This window comes from Chiloscyllium plagiosum, unplaced genomic scaffold (assembly GCF_037043375.1).
Source record: "Chiloscyllium plagiosum isolate Xiang-an unplaced genomic scaffold, Cpla_swu_hap1 HiC_scaffold_14, whole genome shotgun sequence".
In the NCBI taxonomy this organism is placed as follows: domain Eukaryota; kingdom Metazoa; phylum Chordata; class Chondrichthyes; order Orectolobiformes; family Hemiscylliidae; genus Chiloscyllium; species Chiloscyllium plagiosum.
This window is the reverse complement of record NW_028270152.1, coordinates 43,649,233-43,673,282: the sequence shown is the minus strand read 5'-3', so window position 1 is coordinate 43,673,282 and position 24,050 is coordinate 43,649,233. Positions and strand designations below refer to the sequence as shown.

At 38.1% G+C, this 24,050-nt stretch overlaps 1 protein-coding gene across 3 annotated transcripts in view; it reads right to left on the bottom strand.

Moving 5' to 3' along the window:
• Nucleotides 1-24,050, bottom strand: part of ca16b (carbonic anhydrase XVI b) — a 720,903-nt gene that overhangs the window by 108,640 nt on the left and 588,213 nt on the right. For all 3 annotated transcript variants that reach the window (XM_087994366.1, XM_087994367.1, XM_087994368.1), the window contains 2 exons: nucleotides 17,345-18,110; nucleotides 5,632-5,770 (listed from right to left, as the gene is read on the bottom strand). In XM_087994366.1, coding sequence (XP_087850492.1) covers nucleotides 5,632-5,770; nucleotides 17,345-18,110 — 905 coding nt within the window. The remainder of the gene's footprint in view (nucleotides 1-5,631; nucleotides 5,771-17,344; nucleotides 18,111-24,050) is intronic.

Below are 24,050 nucleotides of genomic sequence, written 5' to 3'. Positions count from 1 at the left end.
TCTTGGCAGTGTGGAGGAAATGTGGGATCTTGGTGTTCAAGTACATAGATCTCTCAAAGTAGCTACCCAAGTTGATAGGGTTGTTAGGAAAGCATGTAGAGTTTTGGCTTTCATTAACAGGGGGAATCAAGTTTAAGAGCCACGAGGTTTTGCTGCAGCTCTACAAAACCCTGGTGAGACCACACTTGGAATTTTGTGTCCAGTTTTGGTAGCCCAATTATAGGAAAGATGTGGAGGCTTTGGAGAGGGTGCAAAGAAGGTTTACCAGGATGCTGCTTGGACTGAAGGGCGTGTCTTATGAAGAGAGATTGACTAAGTTTGGACTTTTCTCTTTGGAGAGAAGTAGGAAGACAGGTGATTTGATCGAGGTGTACAAGGTAATGAGAGGCATGTATAGAGTCAATAGCCAGAGACTTTTCCCCAGGGCAGGATTGACTGCCACGAGGGGCCATAGTTTTAAGATATTAGGAGGAAGGTATAGAGGAGACGTCAGAGGTAGATTCTTTATGCATAGAGTTATCATCATAAAGTCACAGAGTCACAGAGATGTACAGCACAGAAACAGACCCTTCAATCCAATGCGTTCATGCCAACCAGGTATCCCAACCTAATCTAGTCCCATCTGCCAGCACCCAGCCCATATCCCTCCAAACCCTTCCTATTCATACATCCATTCAGGATGCCTTTCAAATGTTGCAATTGTACTAGCCTCCAACACTTCCTCTGGCAGCTCATTCCATACACATACCACCACTGCGTGAAAAAGTTGCCTTATATCTTTCCCCTCTCACCTTAAACCTATGCCCTCTATTTCTGGAGTCCCCCACCCCAAGGAAAAGACTTTGTCTGTTTATCCTATCCATGCCCCTCATGATTTTATAAACCTCTATAAGGTCCCTTCTTCAGCCTCCGAAGCTCCAGGGAAACAGCCCTCACCTATTCAACCTTTCCCTATAGCTCAAATCCTCAAAACATCAATCACTACAGAGCAATATCTTAAATTCCAATCTTATTCATTGAATTTAAATTCCACTAATTGCTGTGGGATTTGAACTGAATTCTCCAGAGTTGCCCATGAATGCATGGAATGTGTTGCCAGCGGTGGTGGTGGAAGCAGAGTCATTGGGAACATTTAAGCCACTGCTGGACATGCAAATGGATAGCAGTGAATTGAGGGGATGTCTAGGTTAGGTGTTTTTTTTAGATTAGGACTAATCTTTGCCACAACATCATCGGCTGAAGAGCCTATTCTGTGCAACTTTTCTACGTTCTATGATAAATTAACATAAATCATTTTCTGAGTAAGTATATTTGTGACAAAGTTCCTGAAGCATTGGGTATGCTTTTGCTTATCACTGCAAAGACACCAAATTCATAACATTTTTCTTAAAATTTCAACTCGCCCTCACAACAATGAGAAGACATATGACCCAGTAATTACACATTCAGTGCCTCAGCAAATTGTTCTCCGATAAAGATGCTATATGGATGCAAGTTTCAGTTATTAATGTGATGGAAACCCACATTTCATGTATTTGGGTTTTCAGAAGGCATTTGAAAAAGGCCATCTTTAGATGTATGTTTTTAACCCTTCATAAAAAGGATTAAAAACATACTGATAAAGGAAATTATTTATACATTTACCCATTTTGCTTAAAAATGTATATACAATACCAATTAGAAGATGATGGTGAAGCATGGAAAAGGCTGTGTTGTTTGGGTAAGGAAAAGGCTATTGACAGCTCAGAGTATTGAGTACAGGAGTTGGGAGGTCCTGTTGCGGCTGTACAGGACATTGGTTAGGCCACTGTTGGAATATTGCGTGCAATTCTGGTCTCCTTCCTATCGGAAAGATGTTGTGAAACTTGAAAGGGTTCAGAAAAGATTTACAAGGATGTTGCCAGGGTTGGAGGATTTGAGCTATAGGGAGCGGCTGAACAGGCTGGGGCGGTTTTCCCTGGAACGTCGGAGGCTGAGGGGTGACCTTATAGAGGTTTACAAAATTATGAGGGACATGGATAGGGTAAATAGGCAAAGTCTTTTCCCTGGGGTCGGGGAATCCAGAACTAGAGGGCATAGGTTTAGGGTGAGAGGGGAAAGATATAAAAGAGACCTAAGGAGCAACTTTTTCACACAGAGGGTGGTACGTGTATGGAATGAGCTGCCAAAGGAAGTGGTGGAGGTTGGTACAATTGCAACATTTAAGAGGCATTTGGATGGGTATATGAATAGGAAAGGTTTGGAGGGATATGGGCTGGGTGCTGGCAGGTGCGACTAGATTGGGTTGGGATATCTGGTCAGCATGATGGGTTGGACCGAAGGGTCTGTATCCATGCTGTACATCTCTATGACTCTCAGTGTGTATTATTTTTTATACAGCTTTCTGGGAATATTTGCTGTTTACAGGATTCCCAAATACTGTAGAAGAGGCTAGGTAGTCACAGTTACTTAAAATCGCTGAATCTGGCTGCAGGAATATTTGTGAAATACTTTCTTCAAGTAAGTGGAACACCTCCAGTTATGGACAGAAAAATTTGCAAATGAGGAATGAAGTCACAATGCTAATATTCCAGTTAACATACACTGATATTTGAATTGGCTCATTTCTTTAAACATTTCCTTGAGAATCCTTTTTCGATGAGCTGGATTCAAATCAATGGATTCATTAATGAATTATTAGCATTGACAGATGATCTTTAGAGATTCTTCATATTAAGAACCCAATTTAAACACTGGGAACAAGGAAGGAGTGAAATGTTGATTTTGAAGTCTTTTCTTAATCAAACAAATCCAAATTGAACAATTAGTTCTTCTGGAACATTCTTGTAATTGACATTTTGCAAAAATAACCCTGCAATTGAGTTAATTGTCTTGACTCATGGCCAGATCCTCCAATGAAGGTTTCCTTGGTGAAACTGGAGGTAATCAAGCTTATATTTTGCCCACCTAAATCAAATACGTGGAGAAAGAATCTCAGCAAACTAAAGGAGGTTGCACAGAGTTTCTGAGTGAGATCTTCAAATGTTGATAAAGAGTTTGTGTGAAGGTTCAGAAAAATTAAAATTTGACTGAAATAATTGTTTGTTTAATGGATAAGTCTCATAGTATTAAATACATCAAACAGCATAAATAGCAAGATTAGCTAAAGCCAAGAACAGAAATTTATGTCCAAAAAAAAATTACTATGGACTATAATTGTCCTCAGGTATGGTCAATGGTGGAGCCCAAATGCCCAAAAGGAAGTACTTGTGAAGCTACAAAAAAAAGTTTAGCTAAATTATGCTCATGTCACCTTCTTGGTATTGGAAATCTAGTAGTTATTTCTTTAACATGTACTGAAAGCCCAATTCAACATTGCAAGTAACTGCTTGATATGAAGTAAGACCTAGCTTATGCTGAAACAGTGATACATTTCAATTGATATTGTACTATAACTATTTAGATGCTGTTGATTGCTGTTAAATTCCAATTAGTGTAATGTTAAGTGGATTTTCAATATTCAGTGTTGAATATGATACTAACTACAGCATCTTTGTGTCCAACTTCATCTTTAATAGCTCTCACAAGTAGAAGTTAATTTTTGCCTTGCTCTTTTTTATAATTTGGTTTGGGAAATGCCAGAAAATTCAAACAGAAAATTAATTTAGAGTCGGGACTGTGGTGCTGGGAAAGCACAGTAGGTCAGGCAGCATCCGAGGAGCAGGAGAATCGACATTTTGAACATAAGTTCTTCATCAGGAAACATCTTGAGAGTCGAGAGTCAAACCGTCGACTCTCCTGCTCCTCGGATGCTGCCTGACTGGCTATGCTTTTCCAGCACCACACCCTTCACTCTGATCTCCAGCATCTGCAGTCCTCATTTTTCCTATAAAATTAATTTAAACATCTTATAAACCTCTGACAGGAACTACACATCTGAATCAAATTTTTTGATTTGTACTGTAGAAGGGAAAATTAATTTGAAGCTCTCTAATATCTGTTGCATACTGGCTTTTCTGGTTTATGATTTCTAACATATATGAACATACAAACAAGCAGCAGGACTAGGTAATTCAGCTCCTCAAGCATGCTTCATCATTTAATAAGATTGTGGCTGATGTGATTGTTACTTTAGGCCTACATTTCCCTGACAATACTTCAACCCTTCTCACCAAGAATCCATCTCCCCCCCTCCCCCCCCTTCAAATATTCAAAGTCTCTACTTCCACCACATTTTGAGGAAACAAGTTCTGAAGACACGAGGCCCTCTGTGAAAATATTTCACTTCATCTCTATTTAAAATAGTGATCCCCTTATTTTTAAACAGTTACCCCTAGTTCTAGATTATCTTAAGAAAGGAAACATCCTCTCTAAATCAACCTTGTCATGACCTCTCAGGATTTTATATGTTTCAATCAAGTTGTCTCTTACATTCTAAACTTCAGTGGATACAAGCCTTCTCTGCTGAAGCTTTCTTCATAATACAACCCACCCCATTTCATGTATTAATCTGGGAAACCTTCTTTTCACAGTTTTCAATGCATTATATTTTTCCTTAAATAATATTGTTAACATTGCATACACATTGTTAAGGATTCAGTTTTAATCAATCCTACAGTAAACTAAATTAAATTGATTGTTACATCGATTTATTACACAAAAACACCCAAAAAACACTTTAGCTTAGAAGTATTATTGCTGCAATCTTCTACTAGATCTTCAGTTAAATATTCCATAACCAACATACTCAAAACATCCGCCCTAGACAAACTGTTATTTTGCAATAACTTTTCTTATCACTTTATCATAGTAAATGATGACCATGACTTGTTACTGTTAACATCATGCCCCATTGAATAGTAGTTCCAAAGGTCTGATGTATGGAACAGCAGCGCTCACAGTTGATTTGAAGATAAATAGTCAAGGTGTGCACCAAAACTTGCCTGCAGATCATAGAGTTTTCTCATCATCATGAACTGCATGATGAATATCTTCCTTCAACAACTGACTGATCATAGCACAAAGCATGTTGCTTGACTTCAAATATAATATTATAAGATTTTTTACATCTATCTGAACTATTAGATACAGCTTCAGTTTAATTTCCCATTGGAAAGAGAATACCTCCTCAAGCATTTAGCTGAAATGTCAGCCGACATTATGTGCTCAAGTCCTGCTTGAGCTTGAACTCACAACCTTATGACTCACAGCCATAATTACTATTATTTAATCCACTTAGTAAACATAAATTCTCAGAGAGTTGGTATTAATTGTATGGAGCGATCTAGAAATGTAAAAAATAATGTTGCCAAAAAACTACTGAATTCTCAGTGCAAAATAATACCCATGCCAAAGTAATTCTGAGATGTTTAAAGATTAAAGTTTCCTCCGGAAACAACCCACATGATTTCAAATGAACCTGCATTTTCTGTTGAACATTACTCTTCTTAATTGTTAAAACATAAATTCTCAGTGGTTACAGATGGTTCAGCTAAGTAAAACAAAAGCACAAACTCTAGAAGAGACAAACAAGCCATCACTCCTTCCAATAGGTTTTACTGAAATAGGATAGCAAAAGTTAAAAGCTGATGTAGCTTAAACATCAAGTCAGTTAGGCTTTGGCAACTGCAAACAAAAGGCTCAAAATCTTACCTCCAGTAAACAAGCACGCCTATGAGAAGAATCAAACAGACAAAAGTCAAAGCTGAGACAACCACCAATGGAATAATCCATTCCATCTTGCTGGAGGGTGAGTATGGTTGTGTGGCCATACTTGACGATGACCTGTCTTCTGCATGAGTCCAGAAACAGAAGGAAAATAGAAACATAAAAATGAAATATTAGAACACAATCTTACTGCACATACAGCATGATAATATAATGTAGAACAGCACAGTCTTGCTCATAGCAAACAGCAAAACTACCTTTTCTCGTGTTCTTACCTGTTGAGTTATGCAAGATCATTCCTGTGGTCAGACAGATTTAAGTGCAATAAAAATGCCATTCAGATGATATTCACAGTTATTTATAAACAATACTGTGAGCTTCAATAACAATCAAATGCGACACAATGTTGAATGCTATTTTCTGTTTAAATAAAAATTACATTTATTGCTCCAAATTAGAGTCCTTCATCACACTGATGTAATCAACGCCCTATAGTAGACATCATTGTGAACCTGCTAATGAGGCAAGGTCAGTGTCAAACTCTGTATGAATGCACTGTCAGACTGACAATTCTGATCCTGGCATTCAACTATAAGCCGAGGTAAAATACTATATAAATGAACATGAGCAGTAAAACAGTTTCTCTTAAATATCCCTTTCAATTTTATAATAATATTCACAAAGGCTTAACATTTAAAATATTAAGTTTCTCATGTTTGCCTCTTTGCTCTTTTATCAGGGCACATCAACTCTGCAACAAAATTAGAAATACAATATCTGTTAGTCAATTAATTTTTCTTCCATACTTATTTATAAATGATACCATAATTTCTCAGTCAGGTGCAAGAATTTCAAGCTAACTTAAGATATATTGCTGAAAAAGAACTACGAGTTTATTTTCTAATTTCGGCTAATGCAGTGGTAAGGTAAGTACCTTGTTTGAAGAACTGTAAGTGGCTTCTACTTCCATTATTTTGCAACCATCTAGTATTCACTTTCACTGTTGAACTTGGCTGGTTCATCAATGCCCTTTAGGGAAGGAAATTTGCCATCCTTTCCTCGTTTGGCCTATATGTGACTTCAGATCCTCAGTAATGTGGTTGACTCTTAAAGGCCCTCTGAAATGGCCTAGCAAACCACTCAAAAAAAACTGCTACAATGACTAAACAAAGCAACAGAACTAGATAGATCAGGGAGCAGCATCAGGCATACCTAAAAATTAGACATATCACCTGGTAAAGTTACAATATTCCAAACATGCAATGGACAGGGCTTAGTGAACTCATAGTCAATGGATTAGACCCAAGTTCTGCAGTCTCATTACAGCCATTTGTGAAGGGTGCTAGACAATTAAACAATTAACAGGATATCAAATATCCCCAGTCTCAATGATGGAAGAACCCAGCACATCGGTACAAGAGATAAGGCTAAAGCATCATTGATGGTAGACTTTAGCCAATTTGATATACTCAACCTGATATCAAGACACGGCTGAAGAGCTATAGGGAGAGGACCAATAGACCGGGGCTGTTTTCCCTGGAACGTCGGAGGCTGAGGGGTGACCTTATAGAGGTTTATAAAATCATGACCGGAATGGATAAGATATATCGACAAAGTCTTTTCTCTGGGGTGGGGGAGTCCAGAACTAGAGGGCATTGGTTTAGGGTGAGAGGGGAAAGATATAAAAGAGACCTAAGGGGCAATGTTTTCACGCAGAGGATGGTACTTGTACGGAGTGAGCTGCCAGAGGAAGTGGTGGAGGCTAGTTCAATTGCAACACTTAAAAGGCATCATGATGGGTCTATGAATTTGAAGGGTTTGGAGGGATATTATCTCTAGGACTCTGAATATTTCTAAGGATACAGACCCTGTCAAAATGTTAGTAATAGTACTGAAGACATTTGCTCTTGACCTAGCCACACCCTACCCAAGCAATTGAGTGCAACTACAACACCAGCATCTGCATCTAAAATGAGGAAAATTGCTTAAGTAGCTCCTGTGCATGAAAATCTGGATAATTTCAATCTGGCCAATTGCTGCTGAATCTCTGACAATTTACACCCTGCGGATTTACCATTGTTCAGAAATTAAACTAAGGGCTTTTTAAATACTGTGGTTACAAGAGCTGGTCGAAAGGTAGGAAATCTGCAACAGATAGCTTTGTCCTTTGCCCTCAAAAGTCTACAAGGCACAAATTAGGAGCATGATGGTGTTCTCTCCATTTGCTTGGATGGGTGCAGCTCCATCAACACATGCGAGCACGACACAATTCACAGCAGTGTAGTCCAATAATTGCCAGCTTGATACCCCAACCACCATAGGCAACATTCACTCCCATCATCACAAATTCACAGTGGCAGTAGTGTGTTACATCTACAAGATGCACTGCAGTAACTCAGCAAGGACATTCAACACATCTTCTACCCACATCTTCTACTGCTGTCATGACAATGGGTCACAATGCTTAAGTATAATGGACATTTTTTAAACTTTTAATTCCAAATGTGTTTTCTAAAAGAGGACTGTTGCAGACAAAAAAAGACTGTAGGTGTAAATTAATTGGTGTCTGGCAAAGTCCTGTGATGAACACATTAAATATTGCTGGTAGAATGTGAAGTAAAATTTAAACGGAGAAAGAGATACCCAACAGGAAGAGATATCAATTGAACTGAATATTTGTCCCCATCTCAGCTGAAAACCACTTCTTGCAGATATCTTCTTGTTCTGTCCTTAAAGGGTCAAAAATTAACTGTAACTTTGTGTGCTAGTGGAAGAAGGTATACTAGTGAACTGAGATCCACGTGTACTAGTCTGAACTCGTGCTATTGTGCTGTGAAATTCATGGTCAAAGAAAAAGAAACCTCCCACTCTGAATGTAAGAAGCAAATGCAAAATCAAGCAAGCCAGTCATATATATGAGAACTGCTAGCTAACAAACATAAAAAAAACAGGACAAAGGATTTCAACTAATTGCAAAGCCATGTATCCCAAAATCCATCATTCAACTATCAAAGTGCCACCATCTAACCTTCACAAATCACTCAGAGCGACCGTTGTGTCTGTCATTGAATCTTATTTTGGACTCACTTTTTATTCCTAATCTATGTATATCTGTGTTGTCTGATGAATTATTTTTACATTTAGTAAATACTAAACTCACTCTTTTGTTAACTCAAGACAGCAAATTGGCTCCTTTTAAAAGATAAATTCAATTGGTCTGAGAGAATGGCATTCACAAGGAAGGGATCCTTTTCAAAAAGAAGGGGAATAAAGAAACTCCTCATCCAGGAGCTTAATGAGATGTCAAATATATAGTCAAAGAGAGTATGGAGTTTATTCCAAGGAATTGGATAAGGAAGGGGCAACCGGATTTTGTCAAAAGGTAGGTTTGTATGGAAAAATCCCTATAAGTGGGTCTTATGAGGCCAAAGTGAGGACAGTTGTTTGGAGCTTTGAACATCGATTAGGAATATAGATGAAGCCATAACACGTATGAGCAGAAGTAGGCCAATCAACCCACTGAGTCAGTCAGTGAGGTCATGGCTCATCTGATAATCTTCAAAGTCATTTTCCTGCCTTTTCTCCATAATCCTTGATTCCATTATTAATTAAAGATCTATCTGTCTCAACCTATTTAACGGTCTAACATCTATAAGCCTCTGTAAGAATTCCACTGGTTCCACTGAGACAAGAAATTCTGTCTCAACTCTGTTTTATATGAGTGACCGCTTATACAGAGATTATGCCCTCCCTAGGCTCTCCCACAAGGAGAAACAACCTCTCAACATTTACTCTGTCAAGCCTTCTAAGAATCTCACATCTTTCATTAAGGGCACCTCTCATTCTTCTAAACTCTCAATGAATACAGTACAACCTCTCTGCAAAGGACAATTGCATCCAAAGCTGGCAAACGAATCATGAAAACCTTTTTAGCTCTTTTGGCCACGTATTCATGAAAGATGTACATCACTGGCACTAAATTCCTTTCTACAGGATGAGGCAGCACATACAAGAAAAGCAATGGAATCCAAACAAATGCATCTATAGCCTGAATAATTGAAATGCATGGAATGCTGAAAATAAGTTGTTAAAACTAAAAGCAAATCCCACAATTTTATATTAGGTGTATTTTATTTCAGGTAACTTCATGATGAACGTTGAACATTTCATACAGAATGCTGGTGCAGAATTTGAGAAATATGTTATTAATAAGATTACAGCAAGATTTGAAATTATGAATCTGGTTTGTAGGGATACTAAATATATTGGTTTAGATACTCAACACAGCAGATCAGAAAACCTGTAAATCAATAATCTTATTGAGAGATTGTTATTCCCATCCCAGTGAATTGCACTGGTCAATCACACAGAAATGAAGTAACATTGAAACATGACACTGAACAGTTGAGGAGTTCTATTGGCCAAGTGAACTGATCACTCAAATGATATAGAATGTTAGTTTTGATGTTTAATATTTTAATGCAGCATCTTCAAAGAGAGAATGCATTAAGATCTAGTGGGTCATACGCTCGATAAATACTTTCTTAAGCTGGATAGATGCCCCAAAGAATATAAATATGACATTTTTAGCAATGATTCAAATGCTAATCTTCCTGATGAATGTTCTATGTGCAGCTGGTTTCATAATATTTATATCAGTGAAAATTGGAGCTATTCTTTAGCTTGGGAAACTAAGTCAGAAGTCACACAACACCAGGTTATAGTCCAACAGGTTTATTTGAAATCACAAACTTTAAGACCTGATGAAGGAGTGGTGCTTTGAAAGGTTGTGATTTCAAATAAACTACTTGGGACTATAACCCAGCAACGTGTGACTTCTGACTTTGTCAATCCCAGTCCACCACTGGCACCTCCACATCTTGGGAAACTAAGAAAATAAAAGACCTTGCTTAAGTCATTTTATTTGCTGAAACACTGGTTGTTATGGAGGATATTGGATTCTGTTTGTCAAATATTTTAATGGGGATTGAAATATATGTTATACAAGGAATGTACTTAAGGTATTATATCCAATGAATGTTACGTACATAATTGATTAATTGTGAGGTAATATATATTTTAGGAAAATGTGTGAGGGGAAGAAACTGTAACATATTTATTCTGCTGGCTTGAAATAGATCTGGAGTGAAAGGAAGTCATCAAGTGTTTGATAATTTTACAAACATAAAATATTTGTATAGGAGTTGTACAGAAATATCACAGGTCCAAGGTGAAGGGCATCTTGCAATCTAATACTTTGTAAAGAATATGGAGATTTTTGATTTGCTTGTTTTGAAATTTCGGTTCTGCAGATCAACTCTACATTTTATTTAAAGAAAAAGAAGAAAATATGTTAATTGTGCATAAATTTTATTTTATTGCCCTGATAAATGAAACAAGACCTTGACAGGTCACAATCCATCTGCTTCGCTTAAATTAAACAAAGCATAGCAGATAACTGTCAGTCATCATCTGACAGGTGCATTATCCACAGCAATACCTCTATCAACTAGTGTCCACTTAGAGTCATAGAGATGTACAGCATGGAAACAGACCCTTCGGTCCAACCTGTCTATGCCGACCAGATATCACAGTCCAATCTAGTCTCACCTGCCAGCACCTGGCCCATATCCCTCCAAACCCTTCCTATTCATATACTTATCCAAATGTCTCCTAAATGTTGCAATTGTACCAGCCTTCACCTCTTCCTCTGGCAGCTCATTCCATACACGTACCACCCTCTTGTGTGTGAAAAGGTTGCCCCGTAGGTCTCTTTTATATCTTTCCCCTCTCACCCTAAATCTATGCCCTCTAGTTCTGGACTCCCTGACTCCAGGGAAAAGACTTTGTCTATTTATCCTATCCATGCCCCTCATAATTTTGTAAATCTCTATAAGGTCACCCCTCAGCTTCCGATGCTCGAGGGAAAACAGCCCCAGCCTGTTCAGCCTCTCCCTATAGCTCAAATCCTCCAACCGTGGCAATATCCTTGTAAATCTTTTCTGAACCTTTCAAGTTTCACAACATCTTTCCAATTGGAAGGAGACCAGAATTGCATGCAATATTCCAACAGTGGCCTAACCAATGTCCTGTACAGCTGCAACATGACCTCCCAACTCCTGTACTCAATACTCTGACCAATAAAGGAAAGCATACCAAACGCCTTCTTCACTATCCTATCTACCTGCAACTCCACTTTCAAGGAGCTATGAACCTGCATCCAAGGTCTCTTTGTTCAGCAACACTCCCTAGGACCTTAGCATTATGTGTATAAGTCCTGCTAAGATTTGTTTTCCCAAAATTCAGCACCTCACATTTATCTGAATTAAACTCCATCTGCCACTTCTCAGCCCATTGTCCCATCATGTACAGATCCTGTTGTAATCTGAGGTAACCCTCTTCGCTGTCCACTACACCTCCAATTTTGGTGTCATCTGCAAACTTACTAACTGTACCTCTTATGCTCGCATCCAAATCATTTATGTAAATGACAAAAAGTAGAGGACCCAGCACCGATCTTTGTGGCACTCCACTGGTCACAGGCCTCCAGTCTGAAAAACAACCCTCCACCACCACCCTCTGTCTTCTACCTTTGAGCCAGTTCTGTATCCAAATGGGTAGTTCTCACTGTATTCCGTGAGATCTAACCATGCTAATCAGTCTGTCATGGGGAACCTTGTCGAACCCCTTAATGAAGTCCATATAGATCACATCTGCTCTGCCCTCATCAATCTTCTTTGTTACTTCTTCAAAAAACTCAATCAAGTTTGTGAGACATAATTTCCCATGCACAAAGCCATGCTGACTATCCCTAATCAGTCCTTGCCTTTTCAAATACATGTACATCCTGTCCCTCAGGATTCCCTCCAACAACCTGCCCCACCACTTGCCAACCAAACAACACAATCTTCTCCTATATATGTTGCTTTCCTTTTAAATCGGATTTCTTGCAAATTAGTCTGATGAGTGCAACATGAAAAGCTTTGACAAAATGTCTTTTAAGTAATACTGTACTCACATTCGTTACTATTTAATGACAACAGTCTATATATTATAGACTGTTCTACAATTCTAACTTCACAGAGCAACGTGCTTTTTGTTTATTCAAAAGCACGGAATTTTGAGCTTTAATCTCTTTCTCAGTACCTGAGATCCCAAGCTTTACCTAATTTATGCAAAGAAAAACTGGTCTTTAGCCAGGTCGAAACATAAGTTTGGTGGCACAGTCAGGGATCATAACATTATACACTTTATTAATTAGGTAGTATTGAGAAATAATGAGACAGATCAATACAACATTTTTAAGATTATATTACTGTGGTGATGATTTATATGGCCTCTTCAACTTGACAGAGAACACAGGTCAACTAGTTTTTAGACTTTTGGATGTTTATTTTGCTCTTTTAATCTTTTCCCATCAGTTGGATTTCTGTTTTCATGTGGTGTGAGAAGAAGAAAACTACTTTATTCATGCATTTGTAGAGTTTGAGAGGTTGATTCTTTTTTGTAAACTGCGTTTTCTAAAGAGATTAAATAAAGCAATTCCAAATAAATTATGTACTGTCCAAAATACTACAGGTATGATGTGATTGTTAGCAGTAACGAATGTCTCACAATTATTCTGCTCCTTAATTTTTGAACTACAAAATGCATTTTTATTAATATGCTTGCGAATACTGCATTGACATCTGGATGGAAATGTTTCATTCCCCAATGGAAAGCACACATGGAAGGAGTTTGATGAAGACTCACTGATTGTAACATGAAACAATATGTAAAAATTAGACTTGCCTGAAAAATTACTCACCAATGCACACTCATCCCTGTCTACTTCAATTTTCATAGGAGTTCATTACAAAATGGTTGCTAAGCATCTGTTCAACATCAAGGATAATTTCAACTAAACTCATTCAGTGAGATACTGACAGGATTAAATCAGTCAACTGTTTTACATTCAGCTTGATTTTACTCTATCTATTTAATGGAAAACAAAATCAGGTGGACAGTAAAACACACAGCCAAACTACTCCTGCAGTTTCCTGGTAGGTGGCTTTAGATTAAAATTATTCCCATAATGTAAAGTAAACCAGTAAACTGTTCTTGGTGCTGGGTTATTGCTTATGTTCAAATATGAATGTTAATACAGCCAGATTCCAACATCGATGAGAAAGTATGACCAAAAATTGAAACAACAGTAAGTGTGAAAACATAGAAATTACAAATTTCAAAATTAGGTTCTAAGTTAAGGCCATAAGTGAAACAACTAAAAACAATTCAAACTGCATTACAGGCAAGATGGAGAGAGACAAAAACATTTTGTTCTGGTTGATAACATGAAAGCATGTGTAATTCATTGTGTAACATTTAGGTACCATAATTACAACATTGCTATCATTATTATTTATCTTCAGTTTCTAAGTCTATATATTTTGTCACCGATAATGAAAAAAAATATTTAGCAAAGGCATGCATTCTAAGTAAAAAGGACACATTTCTAAAACAGCTCTGTTGTATCTTGAAGTGGTGAAGGCCAACATATAATTCAGCTGACAGATTCACAGAACATGCACAAGTTGAATTTATTTAATGAAAAGAAGAATAGACAAATGGAAGTTTACATCAGTTCATTTGCAATATTTCAACAGTGGCACTCAGTCTCCATGGCAAGATTCCCTTCATACAAGTTAGCAGCACTGTTGAAATAAGCCGCACAGAGAGAACCACAACTTTAGGTTGATTCAAATTCTCTAAAGTGTCTACATTTTTTCCCAAACAACGAGAAACATTTCTTTTAACAAGACCATCACTCACCATCTCTGTAACTTTGCCCTAGTCTTACCGACCTCAACTCAATTGCTCCTGAAACCTATATTATGCCTTTGTTACCTCTGCACTTGTTTATTTCAATGGACTTCCTGGCCATCCTCCCATATTTAACTCTTTTTAAGCATGTGATCATCTAAACCTCTGCTGCCCATGTGCTAACTCACAACAATGTCCAATCACCCATCACCCCTATGCCAACTGACTTGCACTGGCTTCAGATGAAGCAATGCCTCAATTTTAATATTCATATTCATGTTATATTCAGAGCTATCTACATCCCTGTATTCTCCTCCAGCCTGACACCTTTCAAGTGTTTAGTTTTGCCTCTTGAAAAATCTCAAATTTAATCATCTTACTGTTGGCAGGTGTGCCTTCAGCTGCCTTGCACCTAAACTCTAGAATTCTTTCCACAATTTTACATGCCTCTTCACCCCACTTTCTTCCTTCGACTCCTTAATACTCATCTCTTTGACCAAGGTATTGTTATCTGTTGTACTATCTCCTTGTGTAGTATGGTGTCAAATTTGGTGTGTGCAGCAGGTTAAGAATAAATGGCAAAATGTTTGTCTTTATCTCATTCATTCTGCATTACACATTTAAAGCACAGGCATCTAAGAAATCTTGAATAAAGCTGACAGAATCTCTGTGTATACTTCACCTAATTTTGAATGCATTTGATTATATTCTATTTCAATTTTAAATTCCACTCATTGAAAAAATGTGTCAAGTATGTTCTTTATAAATAAAGCCAATAAAAAGCCCTAGCTTTCCCCCATTCAAGTTATTTTTAGGTGAAATCTGCTTATTTGGAAGTTAACACTGAAACATTTTTTCACTTTTGAGCATCTAATGTCGTGCACATTATCATATTATGAAGAAATGTAAAACTTCCTCCAGAATATTCCAAACAATATGCCGAAAACCTTCCAAACTTCAATTGTATATCATTTCTATTTCCCAAAGCTAGCTAGCTACTGTGCTGGTTCCCAAATTACATTGAAAACTAGTAAGAAAGTACATGTGAGTAACATAAAGTCATAAATTCATACAATGCTGATGAGTGAAACTTCAGTTTAGCAATAGCATTCCTATCAAAAGATACAGCATACAAATACTTCATGAAGGGAAATTATGGCCAACAAACTTATTAGAACTATTTCAGGAGGTAACAAACAGGTCAGATAAATTCGAATCAATAGATACTTCTGTATTTCCAAAAATCATTTGATAAAGTATTGTTTGACAGGATGGGGATGGTTATACCCTCAACTTCAGGCATTTGATGCCTCCCCTCATCAAGGGAATCTGGCATTGTGAATGAAAGGAGATCCTCCCCCATCCCCATTCTCCCAACTCTCATATTTATTCTGAGGTCCTAGGGCTTGGGTGCACTAATGGAAGATGCTACAACTCCCAGTGGCACTGACAGCATTGAAAAATTATTGGCCTCTGTTTAACAGGCAGGTTTTGATGGAAGAATTTTCGTCTGGGGTCCTCAATTCTGGAGAAAGTCTGACAGTAACTAGTTCAGTAACTGGTTCAGTAATTAGTGCTATGCAATGCACCAAAATCACACAGCAAGTCTAGGTTTTGTTGGGCTAAATCATTGAAATTATAAAGCTTACCACCCAGTTCATTTTTAAAAGACACTCACAAATCATCAGCTACAGACAGCATTTTCACACTTTAGCAAAAGAACCAAAGGAGCAATTAAGTAAGGCAAGTTCAATTACTAATGAGATGTAAATACATGAAAATAAGGTAGTTGCTGCTCAATAGCCAGATTCTGAAGTTCCATTCGAAGCTCTGTGTGGAGTTTTCACATTGTACCAGTGTCTGCATGGGTTTCCTCCGGGTGCTCAGATTCCCCCAACAGTCCAAATATTTGCAGCTTAGACACGTTGGCCATGTTAAATTACCCACAGTGTCCAGGGATGTGCAGACTAGGTGGATTAATGATGGGAAATGCAGGATGATAGGGTATCGGGGATTTTCTACAGAGGGTCTGTGTGGGCTCCACAGCACAAATGAGCTGCCTTCATACTGCAGGGATTCTATGGAAAAGGATTTGATTATGATGCAATTTTCTCTATTTAACTTTATGATAAGCATCAGACACAATGGCCTGGATTTTCCAATGGCCAGAAAGTGTTTCTGCAGCAGATATTGTGCTTTGAAACCCTACAGAAATAGTAATTTAGGAAGGTAATTGTCTGGGAAATTGAAGATTCCAATCACCAATTTCCCTATGCCTGGAGCCCTCCAAAAGTATCTATTTAAATCAAATAATTCCACTGCAGTTAAGTTAATAGATAGGTGGAAAAAGATAGAAAATTAAATACCTAGTCTGGATACCTGGATATCTATTAAACTGATCCCTCAATGTAATGCATACCACCATGTACACATCTCCCAGACCCTAAACTCTCTTAACCTGAAATCCGCCCCTTCTCCCACAGACATTCCACTCTCTTCCTGGGATGTGCCATCCACTGCACCTGTGACCCCCTCCTTCTCTAAATCAGACAGCTCCACTATCTGCCCAGGACCTGACTACCTCCTCCTCACCTGGACAAAATCCCCTCACCCATCTAAACTACATACCGCTCCCTCCCCTGACGTCTGAGAGCTGATACACATCTCTCAGGGGACCCAATGTAGGATCCTGCCTTTGGACCCAAAACTCTACCTTCCTTGTCAACGGACTTGACAGTAAGTCACACACTCAAGTTACTTGATCACCACAATATTAGTAGCAATCAGGAGCTTACCAGAACTAAAAATATGATATTCTAAATACATCATCAGTTTTAAAAACAATAGGACATAAAAGATCCAATACTAAAAATAAAACAGCTTGATATAAACTAACCTGGATCCACCATAACAAATGTGTTCTCAGCAGACCTGTCTGCATCATTATTCCATCTCTTTGGAGGAAGTGTTGTTGAAAGTTGAAAGTTCTCTGTGGTTGAAATGTCGGAGGATGTTTGTGATAATTCAATTGTCGTCTGTTGGACAGCCGCATTTGTTTGACTGATAGTTGTGTTTGGATGTTCTTGCCCACTGGTTGAGTTCGTACCTTCTTCACTTGGACTACTTGGATCTCTAGGTGATATCTCTGATTCAGTCTTATTTTGTGTCTCATTAGTTGTCGTGGTCACAACATTCTCCTGTTTCTCCACTACACCTTTTCTTAAACTGCTTCCTTCTTCATTTTCCTCTTCATCTCCTTCTTCTCCCTCTCCTTTTTCATCTTCATTTTCTTTCTTTTCATCTTCACCTTCTGCCTCGCCAGTTTTATTAACAGCAGAACCACCATCTGAGCCTGGGGATGACAACGCTTCAGTTGTTGAAATAACAGGCTTGACTCGATGTTTCGTGGTTGAAACCAAAGAGGGAAGGCGTGTAGGCCACACAGTACTTGGAAAGGAAGGAACTCCACCACCACCAAACCCAAGGCTTGCAAGCAAAGTGCTTGTTACTACAGATGCCACAGTAGTCTGGCTTCCACTGGATGAAGGACCAATGCCAGTTGCAATGGAAACAAAGGGCAAACTAAGACCTGAAGAAGTCCAAGTAGATGACCCAGAACTGATTGGTGCCATATCAGCTGAAGAAGCAGGTGAGGCTGTTGGCTTCAGTGAAGTAATAGACAAACATGGAGGGGATAAAAAAAAGACAGTTTAGATAGAAATACTGAACATATGAACAACTTTTCTTTATTTTTCTGCCTTTGTATTCTATGTTTTGGTTTATTTTTCTGTGTTGTAAGATGACATGGAGAATAGGGTCACAATACAACACTTTTCACTGCATTTTGTAACAAGATAAACATGACAATAAATAAATCAAATCAAATGTTATGTGGGTTTCTGCTTCTACAACCCTTGTATTGAATTCAAGATTGCAAACTGTAAAATAAAACAAAAGAACTGTGAATGATGGACATCTGAAACCAACAAATCCAGAAGTTGCCAGAGATACTGAGCAGGTCTGTCAAATCATAGAGACGTAGAATCTCCACTAGGTCCACTTTCCAGCACTCGACCCATTAGTCTTGAACATTATGATATTTCAAATGCTCATCTGTGAGGAGATGTGAAGTTAACATTGAGTCTCAAGACCCTTCTTTATAGCAGTCAATCCTGAAGAAGTCTTACGGGATTCAATGTTAATTCTGTTTCTCTTTCTCCACAGATGTTACCAGTCTTGATTACACAATTGTTGATTTACACAAAAAATATCAATTACAAGAGAAAAGCATCTATGGAGAGAAACAGAATTAATGTTGACTTACCTTCCTTCAGAACTGATAGCAGTGAGAGAAAAATGGCAACAATGGTGGTTACAGGGGTGGGAACGGAATGAGTAGATTGGAAGTGAGGCAGCGCAGAGAGAGAAAAGAAGTTCGGCAAACAAAGTAATTGAAATTGTAAGCCAGGGAAGGCTAAAATAATCCAAAAAAAAACTGCAGATGCTGGATATCTGGAACAGGACTGGATTGCAGGAGCAACTCAGCAGGTCTGGCCACATCTGTGGGTAGAGAAACAGTTAATGTTGAGTTCTGAAGAAGGCTCACTGGATTCAAAACATTGATTCTGCTTTTCTCTCCAAGGGTGCTGCCGGATCTGCTAAGTTTCTCCAGAAATTTCTGTTTTTGTTCCTGAAGGGTCACTGGATTCAAAATGTTGACTCTATCTTTCTCTCTCTATAGATGCTTCCAAACCTGCTGAGTTTCTGCAAAAAGCCTGATAGGTAATGATGATGCCCATGAGTGAGTGAAAATGGGTTGGCAATGCTGAAAACAATCCATATCATAGCAGGAGGTGGGGTGGGTAGTACAAATGACAGGAGGTTTTATTAATGACTTGGATGAGGAAGTGTAAGGGTGGATTAGTAAGTTTGCCGATGACATGAAGGCTGGTGGAGAGGTACATAGTGCGGAGGGCTGTTGTAGGTTGCAACGGGACATTGACAGGATGCAGAACTGGGCTGATAAGTGGAGTGCAAACTGGAAAAGTGTGAAGTGATTCATTTTGGGAGGTCAAATTTGAACACAGAATACAGGGTTAAAGGCAGGATTCCTGGCAGTGTGAAGGCACAGAGGTCCATATCCAGAGATCCCTCAAAGTTGCCACCAAAGTTGACAGGATTGTTATGAAGGCGTATGGTGTATTGGCTTTCGTTAGCAGGGAGATTGAGTTTAAGAGGTGTGACATTATGCTGCAGCTCTATAGAGCCATGGTTAGACCACACTTGGAATATTGTGTTCAGTTCTGGTCACCTCAATATAGGAAAGACGTGGAAGCTTTAGAGAGGGTGCAGAGAAGATTTACCAGGATGCTGCCTGGACTGAAGGGCATGTGGCTTTTTTCATTGGAGCAAAGAAGGATGAGAGGTGACTTGACAGAGACGTACAAGATGATGAGAGGCATAGATAGAGTGAATAGTCAGAGACTTTTTCCCAGGGCAGAAATGGCTGTCACAAGGGGTCATAATTTTAAAGTGATTGAAGGAAGGTTTAGGGGACATGTCAGAGGTAAGTTTTTTTACACAGAGAGTGGTGGATGCGTGGAATGCATTGCCAGTGGTGGTAGTAGAGTTAGAAACATTAGGGACATTTAAGTGACTCTTGGATAGGCATATAGATGATAGTAAAATAAAGGGTGTGCAGGTTAGTTTGATCTTAGAGTAGGATAAAAGTTCGGCACAACATCGAGGGCCGGTGGGCCTGTACCATGCTGTATTGTTCTCTGTTCTTTTATGTTCTATGTTCTGTATCACTTTGATCTGCATCATTGCAGGATGCTTCTAAAAGAAGCTTTGACTTTTATACGTCTTTCGCCATCTCCAAAAATACTTCTTTTTATGCACAATGTATTATTTTATCCTTTAACCAAGCTTCACATTACATCAATGCTTCTTTTCAGATCCAACAGTTTTGAGTTCATTTACTTTCTGAACTCTGTTTCAAAGCATTTTCTCCAAACTTTTATTTGACTTTTCATAAATCTATTTGATCAAAATTCAAGATATCTTTATAAAGAGAAATTGAAGACAACATTAAAAACAATGCAGTTTAAATGATATGAATGCGTGACACTCTCCCTTCTGATGATTCATCATAAAATACAAATCAAAAGAATCATCACAGAGAAGGTACAAAACAATTTTCAATTTCTTTCCATTAAATTGCTGTTTTGGAATTAATATTTTAAAAATTAAAATAAGCAGCAGCAATACTGAGATCATACTAAGCTAATAAACATTATCAGTAGCATTTGCATTACGCTTTAGAAAAGATATAACATTGTAATTGATTTGAAAATGCAGACTCTGAGTCACCGAGATGATAATGGATGTGAATTATGTAAATTATCATAGATACCTTTCTCCTCACAATTTAAAAAAATCAAACTGAATGACATAGCATTGTGTACTCTTATTCTTTAAGCAGTGTACAGGATAGTAGCTGGGTTTTCACATATGCAGATTAGGACTGCTGACATCCCAACATATGCTAAATTTGGTGTGACAACATTGGAACATGAACCTGATATCAAATGCTGATTTCCTGTATTAAGTAAGCAGGTGGGTGTCAAAATCCCATTCACAAATTAAAAGAAAATCATTTAAGGATAACTGAACTTGTTAACAAGCTGAGTGATCCAAATATTACATTGCCCACACCATGATGTAGTTGGCATGGGCAGGTTTGCAAGACTGGTGTGTCTGCTTTTCACCATCTGAGCTGACAGGATACGATGGAAGATGTGCATCCTTTCGGGGGTTGCCCTTTGTCAAGAACAGTCCTTCTCTCTCAAGATGATATCTCACTTCATGCCTACTCAGCCAGGCTCCAAAGTCCAATCTCTCCATCCCTCCTAAGTTCCTCCTTCCTTAAGGTGCCCAATCCCTGCCAGCCTAAAGAGCCCAGAATTTACGTGGGCCTAGACACCATCAATGTTCTTCATTGGACTGCTTGTATCTACTACTAAGTTTGGGACTGATAGACTGGCCAACCAGTCAGATCTTAAAGGCAGGACATGTTGATGAGTACAATGCTGCTGTCTCCTTGTTTAGATAACAGCCAAAGCATTACCATTGCATGGCGACTTTCACTTTTGTAAAGTAAGCCTGTAATGGTAATGCTTTGGCTGTTGAATTAAAGAACTTTCTGAGTCTGTCAATCCAAAATGTTCATGTCCAGAATGATTGGTTTGGAATGGAACTGAGAGTTGCTTTGAAATCAATTAATTAGTTAATCAATTGAACAATTGTAAGAACAACTCCACAACTTTGAAAAAAAAGGAGGGTGTCTTTATATTTTTTTATATATATATATATATATATATATATATCTTTCATATTTTTCTTTATTTTTAATTGCAGTATAAAATGGGAATAGAATCTGTTTAAACTGAGACTGTGGAAGGAATTGTTATGCTTCTTTTTAGAAAGTTTTCTGGAATTCACTGTGAAATATTTTTACGCTGTTGCTTTATTATGATAACAACCACAATCAAAAAATCTCATAGTCAATGAGATCCACTTGGTTCCAATCATTACATCGGGGAAGAAATCTAAGCTACTCAGGCACCAAGGGTATGTGTTCAGAGTAGGCTCTGCCCAACGACAGACTACAATTGGGACCAGTTGCAGATGCTTGGAGTCATCAGTATGACGTCTCTGATTTACTCTTGGGCAAATGAACAAGTGTGTTTACAATAAAGGAGAAGCAGCAGAAAAGACAAGGTGTCTCACTCTCACATTCTCTTTTTGTGAAATAAGCAACACTGGAAAACAGCCAAATATTTTCATCCAGTAGTAAGCTATTGATTCTAAACAATCGAAAGACTTTACAATTAGTGTCACTGCATGTCTTCCGTAAATAACTGAAAGGATTTGGAATCCATGCATAACATTCATGTTTGTTCGTTTGTCTGAGTGTCTGTTTGTATATGTGTGCAGTGGTTTAAGAAGGGCTGGAGTTTCAACCAATTGAGTTACATGTTGATCGTTCATATTTTTGTTTACCTGTGGTTAGAATGGATTTCCTTCTAACATATAGTGGTTCTTGTTCACTACAGAAACCTGGTCAATGTTTTCTGATAATCTGAGTCCACTGGGCTCTTTGAGCATTGTGATTAAATCGTTAGGTTTCGTGACAACCCAGGAGTATAGAAGCCTTACAATATGGAAAGAGGCCATTCAGCCCATCAAGTCTGCACTGACCCTCTAAAGATCCCAACCAGACCTAGCCCCCCAAATGATTTCCATCACTGAACATTTACCATGGCCAATTCACTTAGCCTGCACATCTCTGGATACCATGGGGCAACTTAGCATAGCTAATCCACCTAACCGGCACATCTTTTGACTATGGGAGGAAACTGGTGCACCCACTGGCAACCCACACAGACACAGAGAAAACACACAGTCACCCAAGGCTGGTGTTGAACTCAGGTAACTGGTGCTGTGAGCCAGTGGTGCTAACCACTGAGCCACCAGTCAGACTCCGGTATCAATCCAGTGGGTTGTGACAACAGCAATATGTTACTCCTTGCAACTTTCCTCACATCGCAGAGCCAGAAAAGCCTGTAAGTGGGAGGGCATTCAGACAGTAACTACTGGTTGTCTATTTCAAGTCACTTGGTGGTGGGTTGAAAATGGCAATTACAATTGCAACAAGTAGGTCACTGACGACAGTGCGTACAAAGCCTAACAAGAATTATACAGGGAAATTGTGGAGGTTGGGTGAAATAAAACAATGAGCTTAATTTACTCAAAGAAGGTGAAAAGAATATAAAAAAAACACACAAAGACCTTGGAAAAAAACAGATATAGCAATTAAAAATAGTTTAAAACTTTCCTCTGTTAAGATATGAAGAAATAAATGTGATACGTGAAGTTTTATTAATGTTTCCATTTAGTTCTCATCATATTGCTTTTTTTTTGACAGCTCATTTCAATATATCAATCTTTGTGGAGATTTGTTAATATTAATATTTTTAGGAATACAGTATCCTTGGAATTTACATTGTAGCTGGCAGCTCTGGTTTTCCAAATTGTACGCAGCAGCATTTTCCACCATCCCTTAATTACAGTGTTATCTGATAACAAATTGAAAAAAACATGCATTAAATATTTGCGATTCAACAAATAGCTGGTTGATGGAATGATCCTTGCATTATACAAAACTGCCCTGTTTACATAAATATTATGTTCTGCTGAATTATTACAGTTTGGCTGGGACAAAACAAATGAAAAAAAAAGCATGAAGCACTTTGGCTGAAATTTGCACATAACAATGATATACAAAAAGATATCAGCTTGACATTAAAATTAGTGGGCTTGGCTCAGAAATCCATTTCAAAATTCACTGCAATCCTTATTAACTGTTATATATGATATTTTAATTTTCAAACTGTCTGTCTTTGTTTAAAAATATATTATCAATCTATAGGTGGTGTATTATTAAGGGTTTTCAACACAAGTGGAAGAATTTTCCACTCCCTTGAGTGGTGTAGGCAATGGTGAGATAGTTAGGAGAACACAGCAAAATTTTCAAGTAC